Below are 24,659 nucleotides of genomic sequence, written 5' to 3'. Positions count from 1 at the left end.
TTCCAGTGAGTCAACTCTTCCCCTCAGGTGGCCAAAGTACTGGAGTTTCAGCTTTAGCATCATTCCTTCCAAAGAAATCCCAGGGCTGATCTCCTTCAGAATGGACTGGTTGGATCTCCTTGCAGTCCAAGGGACTCTCAAGAGTCTTCTCCAACACCACAGTTCAAAAGTATCAATTCTTTGGCACTCAGCCTTCTTCACAGTCCAACTCTCATATCCATACATGACCACTGGAAAAACCATAGCCTTGACTAGATGGACCTTTGTTGGCAAAGTAATGTCTCTGCTTTTCAATGTGCTAGGTTGGTCATAACTTTCCTTCCAAGGAGTAAGCATCTTTTAATTTCATGGCTGCAGTCACCATCTGCTGTGATTTTGGAGCCCAAAAACATAAAGTCTGACACTGTTTCCACAGTTTCCCCATCTATTTCCCATGAAGTGATGGGACTGGATGCCATGATCTTATACTTCATTTTAAACAGGCAACTAGTGATACACCAAAGTCCAGTTTATAGATAATGGTTCCTGTTTCTCTGCCACCTGCTCTCACCTCATTCCAGAACTCCCACTAGCATGAGAGCTGTTGTTAAAAAGAATAACACCTCCAGAAAAAACCTCTGGGTTCAAAAAGGGACACTTGGCACTGTGTGAGACATGCTGAGAAGAGCTAACCTGGGAGAAGACTCCCTCTCAGTGTTAATCTTCCTGTGTGATGGATGCTCATCCTTCAAAAACAGCTTTTCTCATACTGCCTCTACCTTCTTATTGTATTTTTGCATCTCATGAAGTTACAGTTATATTCACATCCTAGAATGTTTCCTACAGAACACTGACACTGAAAAATGTACCACGGTCAACTAAGTCTTTGAGATAATGTTTGTGATATCCCTGTCCTTGTCCAGTTAATGTCCTTGCACATATATGGAACACCCTTTGGGAAATACTAAATCAGTATGGTCTGTGGTCAAGTTATACGTTAAGATGCATTAAGCTGTTTCAGATTGATTTTCTACTGAAACCTAGCCCAACTCAATTTCATAAAGGAATTGAGAAATTATAAATGACATTTATATGACATTTTTATGGTCTTTATTTTTTGTTTTTAAATTTAAACTGTTTGTATTTGAATAAGTAATACATGCATAGAATAATTCTAGCAGCCCTAAAAGGTAAATTTCTTTTCTACCCAAGACCTCTAATCTCTCTTCCCTCAGTCAGATACTGTGAGGTGTCTTTACAGAATTAGCCATGCATGTGTATGAAACTAATTTTCTTTTTTTTCCTTCTTTCTATCTCTTTTTCTTAACCACCTTTTTCTCTCCATTCATCTCTTCCTTCTTCAAAAAGGAGCATACTATATGCACAGTTCTTTGCCTGCTTTTTTACCCACTCCATTTCTAAGAGATCTGTTTATCAGTTTATGTAAAGATATGTTGTAATCTTTTAAATGGTTAATCATATTCCATCATTTATCATATAGATAGACCTTGAATTATTTGATCAGTCTAATATTAAATATTAAGTATTTTGATAATAACTCTTTGGGCATAAAATCCCTAGAAGTAGAATTACTTGACCAGTGGATATATGAATTTTAAATACCCATGAACACTGCCATGTTACTCTCTGAAGAGGTATAAGTTTTAATTTCTTTAGTTATTGTGAATGTAAGCATTTTGACAAACGGTAAACCTTTTGTATTTCTTTTTTCTATGAACTGTTTATGTCCTTTGCCCAGTTTTCTTTAATTTTTTTGTCTTACTGATTTCTAATAGCTGTTTAATACTATTTAGCCCTTTGTTCTATCCATATGGAGAGTATTTTTCAAAATGATGGTAATTTTGAAGCTAAAGTACTTTGAGAACTAGCTTAAAGTGAGGGTGCTGAGAACAGGAGAAATTGGGGTCTTAAAGAAAAAGATAAAAGTTCACCTGCTCAAAATACTCCCCAGTTCTGGCCTTTAAGCCAGAAAATTTCTGTTTTCCTCTTTTGTACAGCCTCTGACATCTGGGACTCCACATTTTGGGTAGTACTGTTAACTGACATGTATTAAATGGTAAACTCGTTACATACATTTTCATGTGTTGGCCTCCTATGAACCTCTAGAGTAGGGTCAGGAATTGAGGGAGTAGTTTTCAGTGTTTTCAGCACTAGAATTCTTTATAAGGAATTCTTGCTCTGAAAGTAAATGTATAAAATATATAAAATGTAATTTTAAAAAAAATCAATAGATGGATTCCCCAAGAAGTTTAGCATCTTCATTGTCTGTCTGTATAATCAGCATTCTTTCAGGACTCCAGGAATCTGGGCCACATACTTTCAGATTCACTGAAGTAGAATATGGTATTAATTAAATTACAATGGGAAAAAATTAAAATTACAGCCTCAAATTTCCTGGTTGGCTAGGAAAACTGCTCTACAACTGCAACCTTATCTAATTTAGACTAGCTTGCATACAGATAGGTACCACAAAATCGCCAGGGGTATGGAGTCTAAAGTGAATCACCAGTCTAAATGTTTCCCTCTTACAGATAAAACTGTTTATACCAGAGTGGATTAGTATCTTGCCGTGCAAAGGCTTACATTACATTATAATTTGATTTTTTTTAATTGAAGGATAATTGCTTTACAGAATTTTGTTGGTTTCTGTCAAACCTCAACAATAATTTGATTTTTAAGATCACATTTTTAGAAGATTAAGTGTGGTTCTGATTTTCTCTTTATATTCTAGTGTTACAAGGGTAGAAAGACAAATGAAGAAAAAGTTAATTTTTATGGAGTTAAGATTAATTTTTTTTTTCTAACGTAACCAGACTTTTATCATTTTGCCTTTAAAATTGTTCCTGTATCTGTACCACAATAAACATGTGATGGTTCTGGAATATTATGAAATAAACTGGGCAGAGACCAAATTAGTTTCAGGTAGTATGTCACTGAAAAGGCCCGTTGATACATGTTAAGAACTTAAGCAAATATTAAAATTAAAGGGCATTTTAGTTCGTTTCTGCCCTGTATTGGTAAATATTTTAAATAATAAATTTAGTTATTGAACAGAGGAATTTATAAATAAAGAGCTGATATGGCTCTGTCCATTTAAAGGGAAACTAGGCCTAAAAATCTTAAATTACTTTTAAAATTTGTGTATATGGTAAGGCACAGGGATTGCTTCTTTTAAAGGATAGTGACTTTGGGAATGTATTTGTGTTAGATTTGTTACTTTTGTGATTTTGGCCCACTTTAATTTGGCTGAAGCAAAATTAATTCATAATGAGAAATGTTTTAAGGCTAATATGGTCTTTTAAACAGGAAAAGCAAAGAGGACACTAGGACTCACTACTGAGAGAAGAGAAATGATATGAGATGACAAATCTAATAAAACGGATTTCAATGCCTATAGATAAGAGTGTTTTTAACTTAATTGTCTGCTGCTAAGTCGCTTCAGTCGTGTCTGACTCTGTGCGACCCCACTTGTCTAGTATGTCTCTTGTCCTGGTTAATTAAAATGTGTATTGTCTTTAAGAACTATCTGTTGACTTGGAATTTTTAATATTATTGCCCACATTTTTATAATACACAAATACAGAACTAGTATTTTTCTGAATACAGTCCAATTATTTTTTCCCTACTAAATTATTATTATGTGCACTTCTAGTAGATATCTAGTTAATCAACTACATTTATGTGTGTATGTTACTTATATGTAAGCTGTAATAGTATCTTCTAATTATTAAACATCTGGTAGGTTAAGTCACTGTGCATGCTATATACTTTTTTCATTTTATTTCCAGTGCATAAATCTAGATCTCATTTTCCTCTTTTATATTTGAGAGAACTGTGGATTATAGAAATTAAATGAATTTACCCAAAGTCAAGTGACTTTGGGTAATTTACCCAGTTTTTTGGGTATTTTGGGAATTTACTCAAAGTTTTAAGCGACAAAACTAGTGTTCGAATCCAAATTTCATTTTTTCCAAAGCCTACATTTTGAAAATACACAATCTAGGTGCTTTCTTCTTCATCAAGTTCTTATAAGAACATTTATTAATTTACTGTTTCTTGATCCAGAACACTTTACTTGGAATAAATGAAGATAACTGTTTCACCTATTAATGTTTGATTCATTTATTCAATTAATAAATACTAAAAAAATATGAATATATCCTCAACATCAAGTTAGAAAAGGGATTACTGTTGTATTCCATCCTGTCCATCAGCTTTTTGTTTTTTGTTTTTTTTAAAGAATTCTCTAATTACTGTCTTCTAGTAACTTGTTCTTGCTCTGCCAAACCCCTTGAAAGAAGTCATGGAGTTGGTTGGATTTTTCTGTTCTTTTTTTTTTTTTTTTTTTTTGTCTATTTCTTCATTAGGTTCTGCATACTAGATATGTACATCCATTTGCCCTTTTCATCTTGTATAAGACTCTCTCTCTTTTCCCCATTCCCCATTTTGTTATACCTTTAAATTGTTTGGCTTTTCTTTTATTTGCTATTGATAATGTCTTCCACCACATTTTTACTTTGCTTTGTTATCTTACAGCTTTTCCAATTTCCTGTTTTCAATTTTCTGACATATTTCCAAAACTTAAATCTGCTTTTGATATTTTAGTAGGAAAACTTTCAATTGTAGATATGGATACCAGCATTTTCCTATTAAAAAGTCTTTCTTCAAAGCATAAAACTCTGTTAGAAACCTTGTTATAGGCCAGATTTTAAACCCTAAAGGCTAGTGAAATGGATTTTGTATATTTCATCCAGTTATGGGTGGGTTTTTATTTTTATGTAAATGAGTATGGAAATCTACTTCTTTTGATATTAGCATGTTTATTTTCAGTATCTTAGTATAAAGAATAGCATATAAATACTCGGTTTTATTGTTTTCAGTATGTAGCACTTCTGGTATTTTGAAAGAATTTCAGTGTTAGCTCCCAGTTAATAATTATTATGTCATTCACTTATAGGGTGTATTTGACCATCGAGTGAAATGCTGGCAGAAATGGGAAGATGCCCAAATTACTTTGCTCAAAAAACGTGAAACTGAAGCAAAAATGATGGTTGCTAACAAACCAGATAAAATACAGCAAGCTAAAAATGAAATAAGAGAGGTGATTAATACAAAATGCTTTTACTTATCTCTTTTACCCAAGTTTTCCATTAAGTCATTCATATATGCATAATTTTTCATGAATTTTTTTCTGAACCATTCAACACTTAGCAGTTTTTTCATAATTTGTAAACTGTTTTAGAATTACTTTAACATTTTGATCATCGTAAAAATCTCCAGCAGCCTTTGTTACTTTCACATAATTATGGAATGGATAAAGAAGCATACAAGGAAAACATTTAAATTAACCTTTCTTTTGAGATAATTTGATTTCAGATAATTACTTATATATTATCCCCCATATATATGTATTATATATGGTATTTTAGTAAATTTGTATAAGTTTATTATAATTTATACACTTCTTTTGCCATGCTTCAATAAGGAAATTGAAGAGGTAGGACAACCTTTATATTACTTAAAGTAAATGTACCTGCTCTTTGAAGAGTATGTACCAATGTTTCGGTTACATAGTGGGAAAATATCATTCCATTGCTTAAATCTTGATTTATTTTATTTTTAGCTGTTCCATTGGTCACTAATCACAACTTTCATTGTTTCTGTAGTGAGTTTAATGTTTACTAATAGCTCTTCAATAGACCATAATTGCATTTTTTTTTTTAATCTGGACATTACACCATTACAAAAATGTTTTCTAAATGTATGTCATATAATTTTTCTAATTATTTCCATGGGCATATAAATTGTGAACATGTTTTCTTGAAATTAGGCAAATATTATTGATATATTTTGAAATAATTTAAAGTTGTATAAAGAAATGAGAGGATTATACTCTTAGCATTGCTGAATTATTTGATAGTGAACTTTATATTCAAAATCTTTTCATCTAAATTAAGATGTGGAGATTATAATTCATTAAGCACTATAATATCCTGATCTTGAGTATATCTGATAGTAAAATATTAATGGAAATTAAGCTGATAATGCACTTCCAGTACTGGAAAGTTAGATACAAGTTTGAGTGATGCCAAACTGGGTCTTGCCAGTGGTGAGCTTTCAGGATTTTTAGGCATAAATTAAATGAGTGGTCATAACAGCTAGTTCTAATGATTCTTCCCAGGCAAGAGTTAAAAATCTTATCTTTTGTTTTTGTCAGTGGGAGGCAAAAGTACAACAAGGAGAAAGAGATTTTGAACAGATCTCTAAAACAATTCGAAAAGAAGTGGGAAGATTTGAGGCAAGTATAATAATTTTACACTTTTCTTAACAACGGGGTCACATTTTGCTGTGATACTGTGGTAAAATCAAATTTAGTTTTGTACTAATGGAGCTTTTTTCCCCATTTATTATATTTCAACAGAAAGAACGAGTGAAAGATTTTAAAACTGTTATTATCAAGTACTTAGAATCATTAGTACAAACACAACAACAGGTAAGGTAATTTTTTTTTTTTTTATAACTTACAGACTTCTAGAACTTGTTTTTGATATACTTTTTTATTTTAAAGATGATAACCAATGAAATGAGCTTTTAAACTTGAGAAGCAATAAATGGAGTAGAAAAAAACAAAGCTAGCAAAGGGAAAATAAAATGGTACAGTAAAAGTAACTGGAAATCCTCAAGTCCTTCTTGGGGCTCCCCTGGTAGCTCAGGTGGTAAACAGTCTGCAATGCAGGAGATGCAGGTTCGATTCTGAGTCGGGAAGATCCCCTGGAGAAGGAAATGGCAATCCACTCCAGTATTGTTGCCTGGAGAATCCCATGGACAGACCATGGGGTCACAGAGAGTGGGCCATGACTGAGCAACTTAACACTCACTTTGAAGTTCTTTTTGCCTCTACTCCTAACCCCTAGGAGAGAGAGAGGTTTCTCAATTTTAGACTTTAGAGAAACATGCTGTACTATTTTTCCTTTTTTCTCTGTCTTCCCAGTTTTATTTCTCTATTGATTGCAGATGTTTAAATATATTCTTATAGTAAGTTCTCTTTCATACTAGCTAGAACTTAAACTAAAAACTAAGTTTTGAAGGTTTTTTAAAGAATATTGTTTTTGCTTTAGTTTGGGTTTCATGTTGATTGTATACCACAAGTGGCATTTGTCTCCTTAAATAGAGAAAACCATGGGTTTTCGTTATAGTAAAGAAAAGTCTGTAACAAGATAATAGAGATTTTTTTCCCCTGTGTACTTTAATGTAACTTTGAGTAGTATGTCAAATTATTTAATATCTTGAACAGAAGGATTTCTTCCCCCAGTTCTTTTAAAACTATATAATAAAATTTTAAATTAGGTGATAACATTGTATCTTCAATTTTTTTTATATATTTTAAGTACTTAGTTCATAAAATCAGATTTTTTAAATGGAAAAATTAGTTTATATAAGCTTGTCTTTAAAAGAATTGTTTTAAACTTAATGTTACTTTTTATGTCAATCTGTACTATTTTCTGGACTATCCAGAAAAGACCGACAGCTAATTCTTTCCAGTGTCTTTTTCGCTTTCTTGCTTGGATGTTTTCTTTTCTTCCTTCTTTATCACTCTTTTTGGCTGGCAATAACATAAAATGTGAATATTCTCTGAATTAGGAGATGTTATCACTTTATATTGGAAAAGCTCATTGCAGTTTTATTATTTAAGGTAATCTTATATAGTTTACACTAGCAAAACTTTTTATATATACAGTTTTGCATAAATTAATCGTAACTTTTTAGGTATTTTTTTAATTTGTGTTTTTATTACAGAAATTCAAATTAGCCATGAATAGTTAATATTTTTAAGTAATTTATAAACTAATTATATTGACAAGCTGTATAAGGGAATTTAGATGGTCCCTTTAAGAATCAGACTTTAGTAAATGTTATTTATTATTAGCTAGATTTTTTTAATGCTTCATGAAATATATATATGACAGATTATAAGAATATGTTTTATTATCATCCACAGCTGATAAAATACTGGGAGGCATTCCTACCTGAGGCCAAAGCCATTGCCTAGCAAGAAGATTATTCCTGTTAAGAAGATCTTGGATGCTTGTTCCAGTTATGCAGAATTCCATAGTGAAATCATTAAAAACCATCTAAATAAACCACTATATATTTTATGAATTACATGTGGTTTTTTATAAATATATATTCTGACATTTTATTACAAGCTGCATGTCCTGACCGTCTTTGAATTAAGTGGACTGTGGCATGACATTCTGCAATACTTTGCTGAATTGAACACTATTGTGTCTTAAATACTTGCACTAAAAAGTGCACTGCGAGGCCAGAAAATTTTACAATATTTTTTCTTTACAGTATGTTCTGTAGTGTGTTCACCCTCTTTATGAAGTGAATTATCAATGCATTGATTAATGTTCACTTATACATTCCTGTACAGAAATTATGATTTTGTGATTACAGTAATAAAATTATATTCCTTGTGAAGTATTAGTAACAAATTATTTGGGTATGTAAACATATTAGAAGTCTTTTGAAAGCATTTTAATACAAAGAAACTTTTTCTTTTAGATGTTATTTAGGTGATGCTATGATCATTAATTTTTTAATTGACCAAAAAAGCTGAACTCTTTCATTACTAAGTCACTAAATGAAGGTTAATTAAGTTTTGTTTTTGCAAAATCATCATAAACCAAAGAACATTTATCTCTTGGTTCATCTTTGAGAGATGCTTTTTGTCTTGAGTAAAGGAGTAAATAGTTGTCTTGTTTTTTATCCTTTCCTATTATAAGTGCCCAATTTAACAATTAAAAAAATATTTATCTGTTTCTGTTACAGGTCCTATGGATTTTGCTCATCTTCTATTACCTTCAAAGTCTAAGACTTTGCATATATTTAATTTATTCCTTACCTTGCCTTTTTTTTGTTGTTTTAAGCTAAAAGATCATCTGTGGTCATCGTTGACAGAGAAAAGTGCTGTGCTAAAATACCCAGTGATTTGATGAATAGCCAATGATGGTACAAAGCAAATTTGAAGTAAAGTGAAATTTGTCTTTGGCAACCATATCACCTATTTCTGTATCATGTTTACATGGCAGTTATATAATCCTTGATGTTGATGAAAATTTAAGTTGTGACTAGCATCAGACTTTTCTTAAAGATGCTCCTCAGTTGTGTCTCCCTTCTGGAAGGGTAAGATGTATGTGTAACTGAGTCTTTTCTAACAGCTTACTGAACACAGTTAACGTAGCAGAGTCTCCTCAGGCGATGTTTGTGCACTTCTTTTAGTTGAAATTTTTAGCCTCTTGTAGGTATTGTTCATATTTATAATCCTAGAACCTAGAAGAATACCTGACACTTACAGGTTAATAATAAAGACTTGATGAATTGAACAGAAAAAAAAAAAATCCCGGACGATGCAAAATAATGTTTGCCGTCTTAAGAACAAGGAGAAACTGAATCGGAAACAGTACAGTCTTCTGTTGTTGCTTCTCTTGGAGGTGACTTAGATACTTTAATGAGTAATTCATATTAATATATATCAGATCCTATCTTGTTGTCTCGTTAATACTGAGCAAAATACAGGCTTACTGGGAACAGTTCCACTATAATGAGGTTTTAGTATTAGGTATATAGTTTTGTTACTTCCAAATATTCAGTTTACACATAGGATAGTAACTTAGTTATTCAAGCAGAAATCTTCAGTTCTGCTCTGATATATTTATAACAACCTCCAGGACCACCAAATAAAATAACAAATATTTTCGGATTTAAGCTGAAGAGAGTAACAGACCTGAGTCCATTCCAGATTCCATTCCCCTTAACAATCTTTTTATTAAAACATAAAGAGAGTATTGGAAATTTCAAATAAATTATGTGAGCCTCTGATACAGGATTTAATTTCTTCAGCACTACAGTCATCTTTAGCCATCAGTCTTCACATCTTACTAAAATACTTTGATTCCAAGTAAATAGAACAGCAAGAGCATTAATATAATCTTTTAGTTATAAACATACGAGTTTAATTTTTTTTTTCTTTAACCAGATAAAAGATAAAGAAGGACTAAAACAGCATAATACAGCAGAACAAACCGAACTTGGAGTCAACATACTCAGTAGCTGTGTGACCCATCTATAAAACAAGGGTATAAAACTGATTCCTAAAGTGCCTTTCTACTTTAAAATATGTTGTTTACCAAGCTTTAGCATAAATATTATTCTATTAGAGAGTCAAATTCTAAGCAAAATCACCTTCTATTAATAACGTAAAAGCAAGGCTAAAGCAAAATAAATGTGTATAAAAATATTATTTCTAAAATATTTCTAAAACATAAGTTTTTTATTGTATTTTTGATGAGTAATTTCAACTATCCACCTTTTTATACATATATATATATATATTAATCTCATACCCTTGTTTCATTGTTGGCTACTCTTTAACCTTTTTATTATTCAGATATAGCAAAGTTTTACCAATTTCTTGTGTAGATTGTTTCATAAGTGGCTTTTAAATATAAAATAAGTCTCTTAACAAATCAGGTTTCTTTAAAGGAGGGAAATCAGATGAGTAAAAATGGAAGATTATAATCCTTTAAAAAAATATTTCTTGATGTCTAAGGAAGTTACAGAGATTTTCATTTTTCTGTGCTATAGCATGTGACTAGTTATGAAGCCAAGTGTCTACTTCACTTTCTTGTTATGGCTCCCTGCATGGGCAGTCATGTGAATAACAAGACTCAAGACTATAGATAGAAGGAGCGAACGTCATCCTGTTTTAGAGGAAGGAAGATCACTGGTAGGAGGGAAGACAACAGCTGTGAAAAGGAAGTGCAGTCACTGACTTGAGATCTTTGGACACATTTCCATATCCACCAGCAGGAAATGTATATGTTACCATATCTGTGATATAATCTGTTTCAAAGTATTGAAAAAAAGAATAAAATCCAGATCAAACAGGTTTCATTTCTAATCCTCACAGTGAAGGATATGGTTTCAAGTAATAAGATAAACGATTGGCCAGACACAGAAATAGCAAGAAGAGGGAAGAAATTACAACAGGAGTTGTATCAAAATTGTTGATTACTCCACCTTTGTAATCAAGGCCATGAGGAGAGGTCACGGTGATCTGTGGATGAGGTCCTTAGTGTTACAGACCAGTAGAAATACGATGTGAGCCACATACATAATTTTCAGTTTTCTTTACCCATATTTTAAAGAGTAAATGAAACAGGTAAAGTTAATTTTTAACTGAGTAGCTCTGAAATATTTTAGCATGCAATCCAGTATATTAAAAATTACTGTGGTGTTTTACATTCTGTTTTTTGTGCTAAGTGTTCTATATCCCCTGTTTCACACTTTGATTGTATATGCATTCAGACTAGCCACATGTTAAGTGATTGGTTGTCACATGTGGCTAGTGGCTGTGACTCTGGGCAGTTCAGATTTAGATAATTGCATGAAACTGGAAAAGGAGAGTTATGTCCAACAGCGATTTTTTTTGTTTACCACTCCAAATCCAGTGAAGTGTTAAAAGCTAAATGAAAGGGACTTGTTGGTGTTGCTCTCAAAAGCAAATACAATTCAGGTATAAGATTTGGTGGCGCAGTGCTTTGCAAGTAGTGAGCACTCGTACCATTCCACAAGTGGAAAGTTAGAGACTCTAGTACAACTTCCTTATTTTACAGATAAGCAAACCCAGAATCTAAATCGTTATCTTGAACTGATTTTTCTTAAATCTGTTGAAGGTAAACATTCTTCCTTGAAACTGTATGGAAAAAGATATATTAGCAATTCTTCTTCTAATCATAAACATTGAACTCTAGATAGTCCTTTGGTATACAGAGAATTTATTTCTTCAAACTGTTACTTCAGAAGTGGCTTAGAATAGAAGATGGTACAAAACAGGAAAATTGTGGCTTGCTATCTGATCTTTTAATGCACATGAAAAAATTAAAAATCCTCATCTTCCTTCCTCTTGTCACATACTTTAATTCTCAAGAAATTGAATAAGTATTTTTCTTAATAAACTGAGTCAAATGGAAACTTTGTAATTAAAGACAATTAAGGTGAGGCTGCCCGCTTGTTAATACACAGAAATTTTTCTTTTTTTATTAACATCAGTTAATGGGATTAAACTGATTTAAGGGACTGCTTTGAGGGAAAGAATTCTATTTTAAATTTATATATGTAACTGTTTAATAAAACTAAAGTCAGACAGAATCTAACAAAACTGAACAATAAATTGCCTTCTTGTTGCTTCCATAATCAAGTCTTGAGTTATCTTGATTTTAACCTATACGTATTTTCTAGATCTTTATTTCAGGTGGTTCTCAGTATATGTGTAAGTGTGTGTGGACTTGTGTGTGTACATGAATGTGCATGTGCATGCATGAGAGGAGGCTTTTTAACCAACACTTGCTGCTAAATTTCAGTTAAAAGTGCTTATCTTCTTGCAACTGAGACACAAAATGCTTATGTTTTCATTTACATAGCTGAGATTTTTTTTTGCTAAGACCAATTTGAGTTGATTCTAGTTCCAAAATCTGTTCGCTTCTCATTTCTTCTCTTTCTCCTCACAAGATGTTGTGACCTTGATAAAGTCCAAATTATCCAGAACATAGTTTCAAACCACTTTTCCTGTCTTGATCTTGCTCCGTGCTTTCACCCACCTTTTGCTTTAATCAAATGATGATTGTGAGAATCATCGTCTTGTGAGAATGCGCTATCCTTTTATGGGTCAGTGCTGTTGATGTTGCCTTGTCTGAGTTAACTTTTTCCTCTTTACCAGCAACTCATTAAATCCTACTCAGTGTTCTATGAAGTCCACATCCTCCGTATATCCTTTTAGTCTTCTAACTAGAAGGAAGCAGAGAACTTCTGGATCTCTTAGCAGGACTCTGGTAACATTCTGCACCTTTCAGATTGTGTTTACTGATGTTTACCTTGCATTATAGCAGTCTTTCTACTTTGAGTAGTCTGTGCGCTTCTTGAAGAACGACTATGTGCTTGTTGTTTCTTCTAGAACCTAGTATGGTACAATCAAGGGAGGGTAATGGGGTGATGAAAAATACAATTATGCATCCAGTCTGCCTGTTTGAACCCTGGTTCAAGAATCTACATCATTGACTTAGAGAAAGTTATTTTTCTCTAAAACTTAAAGTTTCCTTATTTGTAAAATGGAAAGTAATAATAGTACCTGTTCAGGTGCTCCTTCAGGGGATTAAGATAATTTGTGTGACTTTCTCAGCAATAGCATGTACTTAATAAATATTAGCTCTTATGCATCCAATAAATGTTTACTGAATATTTAATCTCAGTCTGAACAAAATGACCTGCATTTTGACTATTTTACCAGTCTTTACTGCTGCTTTAAAACAATGGGTGTACGCTTGACTAGGATCTAAATGGGCTTACCCAACAGGGTCCTTAGGGACAGAATAATCTGTCCCTAAGATCTGCTCTTAGAGCCCTGAGGCTAAGGATCAGGGATGGAGGGGAAGAAGGCTTGCAGACAAAATCCGTTTTTTTTCTTTTTTCAGCCAGCAAAAGCTTAGATCTACCCCCACTACAAAGATGCTGTAGTTAAATGAATCTTGTCAGAAAACTAGAGACTTTTAAAGAAGCTTGGGGACAAATGAAGGGTGAGAGAGAAGTGGGGCAGTTGCTTAGGGAGAGTTTGTTTCCACACAGAAACACATAGAAGAACCTTAAATATGTTGTAGATTAAGGGAAGTAGTAATCAATGGAGAAAAAAGGAGAGAAAAGATCTTGACAGCAATTGTTGGAACAGTAATCATACAGACAACTGGTGAGGGCATGACACTGCAGTGGTAGCCATAAGGGAGATAGGGGGATGGTAAGGGGCCAGCATCACTCATTCACTCATGTAGTATTTGTTCAGTCTCTGCTGTATCAGGCACGGAAGTAATGGATTGATTATCCGGGAAGAACAAGAAGGTTGTCTAGAATGATGCCTTGATTTCTGGCTTTGATGACTTAGGATACTTCTGCTTTGAATAACTGAGATAGTATGGGAGAGTTCTAGGCATGTTATATTGTTTCCACCATAGTTTATCACAGGATAGTGATAGAGTTCCCTGTGCTGTACATGCAGTAGGACTGTGTATATCCATTCTGCATGTAATAGTTTGCATCTGCTAACCTCAGGCTCCCAATCCATCCCTGTCCCACCCACCATGTTTTTGATGTACCTTTGGGCATCCAAGATGAAAATACATGAAAACATAAGTCAGGACTAGATGTTGTGTCATCAAGTTAGAATGTGAACATGCTCTGTTCCTTAAAACCATGATTATTAATGAATGCCTTTGCTGAGGGCAAAATATCACATACAAGTAACATCTAAGGGAAGAATGGAGGTGAGTAAGTCAGGTAAGTGCAAAGAGCCTCAGAAAAAAGGGGGAGTTTCTTCCTCTGAACAAAAAAGAAGGGAAAGAAGGCATTTCCATTATTGGGAAATAATGCCTGAATGCTTTTATTTTCTCAGTGAAATAGAAAATTAAACCATCATTAGGGAATACCAGCAGAAAAGCCAAAGAAAAGGGTGGGGGAGTGGGCACGGGGCACAGGAAAGTGGTAGGTGGCTAGAAAACAGAAACCGAGAAGAGTCAGAGCTGTGGAAGAGTACCCACTTTCAAATAAGTTTGGAAATCATGAATTTAAAATGGAGTCAACCAAAATATCCATTTTTTTAAGCCATGAGAAAGCAAGACAAAGTCTGATCTATTCAAGATTAGGGATTGTTGGTGTATGTAAGAAAGCGAAGGGGGGGAGGATTTTGAATGATTTAAAAGACCAAAAGATGAAGGTAAGTGAGGTGACAGGCACAGATTGGGGAACGTAGCTATGATGAGGTGAAAGAATAGTTTGGTAAGACGAAACAACTCAAGAAAGCAGTCAAAGGAAACCTGCGTTTAAGAAACGACATTAATTGGTGTATTGCCACCTTTTTAAAAGAATAACTTCAATATGACAGCTGCATAGAGCTCTTACTGCAAAGCCTAGAGCTCATAGTGCGGCAAAGGTTATTTCTGTGGGTTCTTCAAATTTACTTTTTGGTTTGCTAAAGTATTGAAAGCTTTTTGCATGTCAGCAGATAAAAATTGACTTTAGTCTTTTGAATTTTAAGTTAATGTCTATCTCATCAAATCACTCCATGTACATAGTCTGAAAACCAAACTAGCATCGGAAACACATAAAACACAGTGGTGCCCTGCCCCACAAACCACGATTTCCCTGGTCATTTTCCTCAAAGATAACCTCTTTCTACACTGTTTCTTCTGCCATTTAAATACCTTCACATTTCTAAGTAGAATGCATATCCTGCTGTCGTTTGAATCATCACTTTTAGACATCAGCCACATCTTTTTTATGGCAAATGAGAGTTTTTCTTTTATGCTACCATCCGTCTGCTTCATAACACTCGTCTCCCAGTGTAAAGTTTTTGGTTAAATCAGTATTCAGTATTTTCATTTTTAACGCCTTACAAATGTTCACTGCTGAAAGTTTTAGTATATTTAATTGTGATTGTCTTTAAAAAAAAAAACTTTTTAGAACAATACTAGAATTACGTAAAAACTGAGGGTAGTACACTTGGAGTTATATGCTATATACCTTGCTTCTCTTATTATTAACATGTTAGTGTAGTACATCTGTTACAGTTAATGAATCAGTATAGTTATATTACTATTAACTAGCATGTATGCATGCTGTCATGTCCAACTCTGAGACCCCATGGCCTGTATCCTGCTAGTCTCAGTCCATTTGATTTTCCAGACAAGAATACTGGAGTGGGTTACATTTCCTCCAGGGAATCTTCCCAACCCAGGGATGGAACCCGTCTCCTGCATCTCTTGCATTGGCAGGCAGATTCTTTACCCCTGAGCCACCTGAGAGGCCCATTGTTAATTGGAGACCATAGTTTATTCAGATTGCCATTGTTTTTGTCTAATGTCCTTTTTCTAAGATTTCATGCAAGATACCACATTACATTTAGTTGTCATGTCTCCTGTTACTCTTGGTTGTAATGGTTTCTTGGACTTTCCTTTTCTTCAGTGACTTCACTGGGTTATTTTGTTGTTTTTCTTGAGGTAGAACATACCTTGATTTTTTTTTTTTTCCATTGGGCTGGTGCTTTTTTTTTTTTTTAATCTATTGCCAGTTTTTTCCATGTCTTCCTACAGTACATTTCCCACAAGACCATTCGGATCAAGTAATTCAACCATTCCAATTGCTTTCCCTAGGGCTTGCTCTCCTGAGGATTTTGGTTTTCTCTGAACTGATGCTCTCTGAGCATGTTGTATGTCTGGATTTGCCCCGAACTTTGGAATTGCCTGTACCTTTATCTTGGGATCCATTCCCTATATCCTGGGTTTCATGCTTTCTTCCTTCTTGATTTATTCCCTTGTGTTGGAATAGTATGTTCTCCAGTAGTTTCTTTGGTTAAGAAGATACGGCAGAAAGTATTATGAAAACAGCTCTCACAATGTCCACCTCTTGAGTCAGACTGCTCTGGTCTGGACTGGTTCTTTCTTTGCCTGTTGTACAGAGGATCCTAAAGATTCCCTTTGCTTCTCCCCCTGGCTTCCTATTCTCTATAACCCACATTTTCCTCTTTCTTGATTTATTCCTTCATTTGAGTAGATACACAGTTCTTGAAAATGATGCATAGAAACTTACTTTTGAGACTTTATTTTGCCTTCATCCTTGATAATTTAATTGGTCATATGTAGGAAATCATTTTCTCTAGAATTCTGAAGACATTGCTTCCTTGTCTTTAACCTTGCAGTGTTGCTGTTGAGAATTCCAAAGCCATTCTGCTTTCAGATCTTTTGTATATGCATTTTCCCTTCACCCCTACCCCTTTCCAGAATGTAAGATGTCATTTTTTTCCTTCAGTGTTCTAAATCTCATACAGATTTCTTTAGTATGCATCTGTTTTCATCCTGTGTGAGTGCTTTCAATCTGGAAACACAAAATTCAGTTCTGGGCATTTTCTTGAGTTATTTCACTCATGATTTTCTCCCTTCTATATTCTCTCTTCTCTTTCTGGAAGACTCATTATTTGGATATTGGATGTTCTCAACTGATGTTTATTTTCTTATTTTGCATCTGTTATTTTGTTCTACTCTCTGAGTTTACCCTCATTTTCTAATTGGATTTAAGTAGCTGCTTCTTGTTCCACAGATGCAATGCCTTCCTGTATCTCTCTGAGAATATTAGTGATAGTCTTTTAAAGTTTCTTTTTTCCTCCCTGTTTCTGTTTCCTCAAAATTAATTTTCCGTTTTTATCTCTCTTGTGTATTAGTTGCTTTCCTCAGATACTTGTTAATTTTTGGATGTCTTCTCAAGATTAGCAGTGGGAACTGAAGCTGATTGGAAGCTCTGTCAAACTTAAAAATGTTTTTCCAGGTTTATTCAGGTATAATTGACAAAAACTGTATGTTACGCACCCAATCTAGCTGGCTATCAGGTCCTGCCTCATATGAAGGCCGCCAGCAGTTGATGGGTAGGGCTGTGTCCCAGTGGGGCTGACTACTTAGGATTGGTGTTGACCTACTCCTGGGTGTGTTAAGCCCCTGGTGTTGGTAGGCTAGAGGGAGGATTCCAAAATGGTGCTTGCCAGCATCAGTGCCCCTGTGGTAGAAATGAGCTCCCTGGAATGGCTACTGCCAGTATCTGTGTTCTCAGGTGGAGTACCAGTTGGTCCTCCAAGATCAGGAGGAGTGTCTAAGCCTCCTTTCAGATCGTTACCTCTGTGCTGGGACTTGGAGCATGTGAGGACTTGCATGTGCCCTTTAAGGAGGGTCTGTGTTTCCCACAGCCCTATGGCTCCTGTACGCAAGCCCCATTGGCCTTCGTAGCCAGATGTTCTGAGTACCTGTCTTCCCAGTGTAGGACCTCCAGGCTGGGAAGCCTGGCGTGGGGCTTGCACCCCTCACTCCTAGGGGAGAACCTCTCCAGTTGTGATGATCCTTCCATTTGTGTTGTTGCCTACTCCAGGAAGGTGGGTCTTGACTGAAGCAACACTGCCCCCTCTACAAGGTCTCATTGTGGGTCTGTCTTTATACTTTTAGCGGTGGAAGGTCTTTTCCACTAGTCTTCAGATCATTCTCATCAATAGTTGCTTGTAAATAGTCTTAGTTTTTTGTGTGTTTGTGGGAGGAGCTGAGCTCAAGTTCTTCCTACTCTGCCATGTTGGCCACACCTATCAAATCTGAAAATCACTGAAGAGTGACCTCATTGGGCTGTTTGTAGGGAATTTCCAATGTTGGTGTTTCTAGAGTTTCCTTCGCTTGGGCTTATCAGATTTCCCAGAGAATATCTTCCACTTTCTTGCCTGGAAGGTAAAGGCATAGCTGCCAGCCTCTATGAGGTTTTAATACTCATCATTCAACATGTGTATGATCACATGCCCCCAGGCCTCAACTATTTTTTGATGAAAGTTCCCATGCCCTCAGGTGGGCAAGTCATTGTCCAATGTAAAGACTCTTTTTTTTCTCTCTCTCCAGGAAATATCCTCTGGAATTATGCCAATCTGGAAGAGGGGATTGAAGGATTTTCCCACTCAAATTTCACTCAGTCTTCCTTCTAGCCAGCCTGTCTCCCGTTCTAGATGAGGTATATCTTCTCTGTCCCCTCTCACTGAGCCTTTTGGGTATTGTCCTGTGTAAATCAGGTTGATTGTCTGCTATCTCACCGCTGGCTTAAATTTGGCTTTTTCTTGTTTACCAGAATGGTTGCTTCTCATTCATCTGCTTTCTAGTTTATAAAAATCTTTTTGTTGTTCTCTCTTCTGCTTCTCCTATCTTTATGTTTTTTGTTTTGTTTTTTTTAAGGGGAAATTCCTTTTAGTTTTACTGGGTCTAGAAGCAGTGAAGTTAATAATGTATGTTCAATTCGTTATCTTAACCCAGAAATCCTAACAGTTTTGTTTTTTTAAGTGCAACATAATATTCATAGTGTAAGTACACCAAAATATTTTAATCCATAACGTGACAGAATTCTTTCTCTGCTCATGGTTACGTGGCAGCTAACCTCCATGGGAGCCCCGATTAATTCTTGCCACCTGAGACTCAAGCCATTATATAGTCCCTCCTACACTGAATAGGCTAACCTTTGTAAGCAGCAGGATATTGCAGAAATGATGGAGTGTAAATTCTTAGGGTAGATGTAGTCTTCACCCTGAGCTCTATTTCAGATTTTTTGCTTTGGAGGAAGCCCCTGTCTCTAGGGAGAGGTCTGAGGGCCAGGAGCTGAGGCCTCCTGCCAACAATTAACATTAACTTTCAAGGCATGTGAGTGAACCACTTTGTCAATGGCTCTTGCAGCCTGGTGGACTCTTGAGATGACTGTAGCCTGGGTATATGTCTTGTCTGCATCTTAAACTGCTCCCAGATTCCAGGACCAACAGAAACTGTATAAGTACTTCTTGCTTTAAGAAGCTAAAATTTGGGGATAACTTGTTACTCGATAATAGATAATTTATATAGTGGGTTTTTGGTTTTTTTTTTTTTTGGTCTGCTTGCATTCTTCTGGAAATTCCCTGTTCATACTGTGTCCATTTTTTATAGTGCTATTAAGAAATATTATATATTCTTTACACAAAAATGTACACTAATCCTTTGTTATACATGTTGCAACTATCTTTTCAGTTTATTGAACATTTTTTAACTTAATGGTCTTTGTTTTACATTAATTTAAAATCCTTATTTAGCCTTATATAGTATAATCTTTCCCCCAAAGTCATTGTTTTGGTTTTTGTAATAAGGTTTTGTCTACCTTGAGGTGTTTTACAGTTCTTTTTTTCCACAGAGCTTTTTTACTACACGTGGAATTCATTTTAAAAATAAATTTTACTTTTCTTTCAGGTGGAGAGCCAGTTATTCATAAACTTTCATTACAACCATTTATTTATACTATTTTTAACATTTACTAAAACTTTAGTAATTATTTATTAAAACTATATAAGCACTCAGCTATTTATTGAATAGCTTTTTTTTTTTTTTTTGTACCCTCATGGCTTTGAAATACCATTGTTGTTTCGTATTATGTTCCTATATTTTAAGGAATCTATTTCTGAGCTATTTGGTTCCCTTCGTCATGTGTCTTAATTTTAGCTCCCCTCAGTCATTTGTCTAATTTTGCTCTGGGATCATACGGGTTTAATACCATGACTTTATAGTATGTTTTGATGTCCTACAAATAACTTATCCTCTCATTCTTTCTTTCCTTTTTTTGTTCAAACCTGCCCTGACTATTCATTTTTCAAACAAGCTTGTCCCTTTTCTTAGCATGTTGGTTATTTGATTGTATTGGCTCTGTAAATTGTTTTGGTGAAAACTTACCCAAATAAAGCAACAAAATATTGATTCTTCTCATTCAGAAATGTGATACAACTATTTCAAACTTTCTTTTGTGTCCTTGCATAGCTTTTTAGTTTTCTTCATATAAATCTTGCATGTTTCTTAAATTTATCTTTAGAAATTTGTAAGTTTTTAATATTGTTATTCATGAAATTGTTTGGTTTTTCCCTATTATTTTCGAATTGGTTAATGTTGGTGTGTGTAAGCAAGTTATTGTCTATGAAATCTATTGATTCCTATGTGATGATTTACTCTCTGGCACCTTATGAAACTTTTATTCTAACAAATTTTTAGTTGATTCTGTTTTATGTATGTAGATTGTTTCATCTACAAATAACCTTAGTTTTATATATTCCAATCCAGTGTCTGTACCTGTTTATTTTGCTTTTCTTTTTGTACTGAGTGGGGCCTCCAGCAAAATGTCAAACAATAATCATGAAAGAGTTATTAACACTATTCTTATGCTTCCTCCTGTGATATTTAATGGGATATTTCCTGTAGGGTTATGGTACTTCTATCAAATTAAAGCTAGTTTGGGGGTGTTCTTTTTTTTTTTTTTTTTGCTGTTTCAGGTGTACTGATTTATTAATGTTGGTTTAGAATTTACTGGCATACTCATTTATCTTTGTTCTTTTCTAATCTGACAATGTTGAGATATATATCAACAGATTTTCTAATGTTTAACTGTCTTTATATTTCTGGAATAAATCTTGTTTGGTCATGATATGCTAGTCTTATAACAGAATGTTGAATAAATAATATATTTTAGATAGATATTGGTCAGGACTTATAAGTTGGTATTTAAAACAGTTTATCATTAAATATGCTGAAATATTTATCTACCCAATACTAGGTGTTGTATTTTCAGTGCATGGATTTCATACTCTGATTCCAGCAGAATTTTTTTCTCTTTCTTCTTTTTCCCCTCTCCTCCCCCACCCTCCCGCCACCCCTGCAGTGGAAGTGCAGAGCCCTAACCACTGGACTACCAGGGAAGTCCATATTCTTATGTAATGTTTTTGCCTTTATTAACAGATATTAAGTGTACAACTTCTTATATAGTATTTGCCATGTATTTTTATTAACGTTGTGAGGAGATACTATTTAGCTGACCTGTCGGAGCATAGAGAAGATATGTAAGAACATCAGAATAATACATTGCCATGTTCTCTTACTTTAGTGCTATTCTCTTCTTTCCTTTATAGTGGTTAACCCACAGAACTTGATTAGAAATTTAACTCTTCTAATTATTAGCTAGAATAATAATTAGCTCAGCTGGTAAAGAATCTGCCTGCAATGCAGGAAACCCCAGTTCAATTCCTGGCTCAGGAAGATCCCCTGGAGAAGGGATAGTCTACCCACTCCAGTATTCTTGGGCTTCCCTGGTGGCTTAGATGGTAAAGAATCCACCCAGGTCAGGAGACCTGGATTCAACCCCTGGGCTGGGAAGATCCCCTGGAGAAAGGAATGACTACCCACTCCAGTATTCTTACCTGGAGAATGCCATGAACAGAGGAGCCTGGAGGGCTACAGTCCATGGGGTCACAGAGTTGGACACAACTGAGCGACTTTCACTTTCAATTTCATAGTTATTTATCTTCTCTGAGCTTTAATTATGCCATCTGAAATAATTGAAATAACAGTTACAGCTGAGCTTTTAGTTCCTCAAGAACACACCTGAGAACCTGTATATATTTTCAGCAAGGCAAAATTAAATTATATACAGCTATTAGTAGAATACAGCAAAAAAGAAAAAGAAAAAAAGATTCATTTGGACCACTGGTCAGATCTTCTTGGACCCATACATTTCTGACTCTTAAATTCAAAGGTAAATAGGTGAGCTATGTCGCCAGACAAAAATACATATGCCAGGCTACTAGCAGGCTGTTGTGAAAGGATCATATAAAAATCATATTAAAAGTTTCATCAGCAATCTATAGTGCAAGGATTTTATGATTACACAATCCTCATTTACATTATACTCTTGAGGATTACACAATCCTCATTTACATTATCAGATCAGATCAGATCAGTCGCTCAGTTGTCTCTGACTCTTTGCAACCCCATGAATCGCAGCACGGCAGGCCTCCCTGTCCATCACCAACTCCCGGAGTTCACTCAGACTCACATCCATCGAGTCAGTGATGCCATCCAGCCATCTCATCCTCTGTTGTCCCCTTCTCCTCTTGCCCCCAATCCCTCCCAGCATCAGAGTCTTTTCCAATGAGTCAACTCTTCGCATCAGGTGGCCAAAGTACTGGAGTTTCAGCTTTAGCATCATTACTTCCAAAGAAATCCCAGGGCTGATCTCCTTCAGAATGGACTGATTGGATCTCCTTGCAGTCCAAGGGACTCTCAAGAGTCTTCTCCAACACCACAGTTCAAAAGCATCAATTCTTCGGCGCTCAGCCTTCTTCACAGTCCAACTCTCACATCCATACATGACCACTGGAAAAACCATAGCCTTGACTAGATGAACCTTTGTTGGCAAAGTAATGTCTCTGCTTTTGAAGATGCTATCTAGGTTGGTCATAACTTTCCTTCCAAGGAGTAAGCATCTTTTAATTTCATGGCTGCAGTCACCATCTGCAGTGATTTTGGAGCCCAGAAAAATAAAGTCTGACACTGTTTCCACTGTTTCCCCATCTATTTCCCATGAAGGGATGGGACCAGATGCCATGATCTTCGTTTTCTGAATGTTGAGCTTTAAGCCAACTTTTTCACTCTCCTCTTTCACTTTCATCAAGAGGCTTTTTAGTTCCTCTTCACTTTCTGCCATAAGGGTGGTGTCATCTGCATACCTGAGGTTATTGATATTTCTCCCAGCAATCTTGATTCCAGCTTGTGCTTCTTCCAGTCCAGCGTTTCTCATGATGTACTCTGCATATAAGTTAAATAAACAGGGTGACAATATACAGCCTTGACGTACTCCTTTTCCTATTTGGAACCAGTCTTTACATTATACTCTTCAACCAATCTTGAAATTGTTTCTGGGGGTGGAGTCTGCTGTCATCAGTAGCCATGATTTTAAAATAAAAACAGGAATACTACTTCTTAGTCCTTTAAAGTCCTACTGTACATAACACTTCTTCACACGAAGCTTAAATGAGACATGGGATGTAACAACATCCCACGTGTTAACTGCTGTATCCCACTGGTTTTGTACAGAAGAGCATTTAAATGCTTATGTAAAACTTTGAAGAAAAATGTGTCTAGCAATATACCAAGAAGGGGATTTAAAAAAAAATTTTTTTTTTAAATACTTTCTCTAGAATCTAGGGGGTAAGGCAGGTAAGTACATGGCACAGTGTAATACAGTCACAGAGGCTAAGGGGAACCTACAAGCTGGGCTCTGAACCTGGGCAGCGTGGAGCCCACAGAGCTATTTGTCACATCTAGAGGTGTTGGCCAGTGGAAGAAAAGAGGAGGGCTGGTCTTCACAGGGCCCAGCCTATGGGGTTCTGAGGGGCAGACACAACCTGGAGCTGCCTGAGGTTAAGGTCCACATCAGACAAGTTCTTAAAGCAAAAGGCCTGATTAGTCCTCTTTTCCATGACTAAGGTCTCATCATAAACTTAAGAGGAGTTTCAAGCTGAAAGGCCCTCCTGGCCTCAAGAGCAAACTAGGCGCAGCCATTTACCTGCAGCCCAAGAAGCTCTCTGTGCAACTCACCTTCAAGTTTCTATTCTGCTCCCTGCTCAAACCTAAGAAAGAAACTCGTGGTTTGCAAGGGTATCCTGATAACCACATTGCTCAATTGGAGCACTTTTATCTTTCAGGTACTTTCAGGTAATTAGCTTCTGGCCCGAGGGGCACATTCCAGCCCTTGCCTTTCTTTTCTTTTCTTTTTCTTTTTCTTCTGTTTTCTCTTATAGTTAAGAAAGTCTATACCGACAGCATTTTAGAACTGGAGCAAGAAGTCGGAATGTTTGTCTCCGTGAGCAGCCGATTTTCGGCCTCTGCATTCTGTGGTTCGACGGCTAACTCAGAACTAGACGCTGACCCTGGCATCGAAGGGGAAGAGTAAAGTCTTGGTAAAAGTAGTGCAGGGTTCGCTGCTGTTCATGCCAACCGAGAGTTAAAGCGAAAACTCAACCAACCAAAACAAAATCCAGAAGCTCCATGCTTTTCTGTTCCTTGTCTTGCGATCTGTTACGGGTGGTGGTTTGCAAACTGCAAATCCAGTGCCTGCTCGAGCCTCCAGGGCAGGGAGCGCCTGGGTGCGGCCCTGTCCCCGGCGCGGTGGCGCGCACACCCCTTTTCTGCAGACTCACAGGT

General features: G+C 35.6%; 1 protein-coding gene across 2 annotated transcripts in view; it reads left to right on the top strand.

The window, feature by feature from the left end:
• SNX2 (sorting nexin 2) overlaps positions 1-15,366 on the top strand; it is a 65,651-nt gene extending 50,285 nt beyond the window's left edge. Inside the window, exons 12-16 of one of the 2 annotated variants that reach the window (XM_070374086.1) lie at positions 4,958-5,101; positions 6,218-6,298; positions 6,422-6,493; positions 8,000-8,094; positions 8,836-15,366. In XM_070374086.1, the coding sequence (XP_070230187.1) occupies positions 4,958-5,101; positions 6,218-6,298; positions 6,422-6,493; positions 8,000-8,050 (348 nt within the window). In that variant the 3' untranslated portion in view covers positions 8,051-8,094; positions 8,836-15,366. Of the gene's footprint in view, positions 1-4,957; positions 5,102-6,217; positions 6,299-6,421; positions 6,494-7,999; positions 8,485-8,835 lie in introns of those variants that run through there. The other variant, XM_005894576.2, reaches the window with a different exon arrangement.
• The last annotated feature ends 9,293 nt before the right edge of the window (positions 15,367-24,659 follow it).

This window comes from Bos mutus, chromosome 7 (assembly GCF_027580195.1).
Source record: "Bos mutus isolate GX-2022 chromosome 7, NWIPB_WYAK_1.1, whole genome shotgun sequence".
NCBI classification, from domain to species: Eukaryota; Metazoa; Chordata; class Mammalia; order Artiodactyla; family Bovidae; genus Bos; species Bos mutus.
This window is presented reverse-complemented; position numbering and strand designations above follow the sequence as displayed.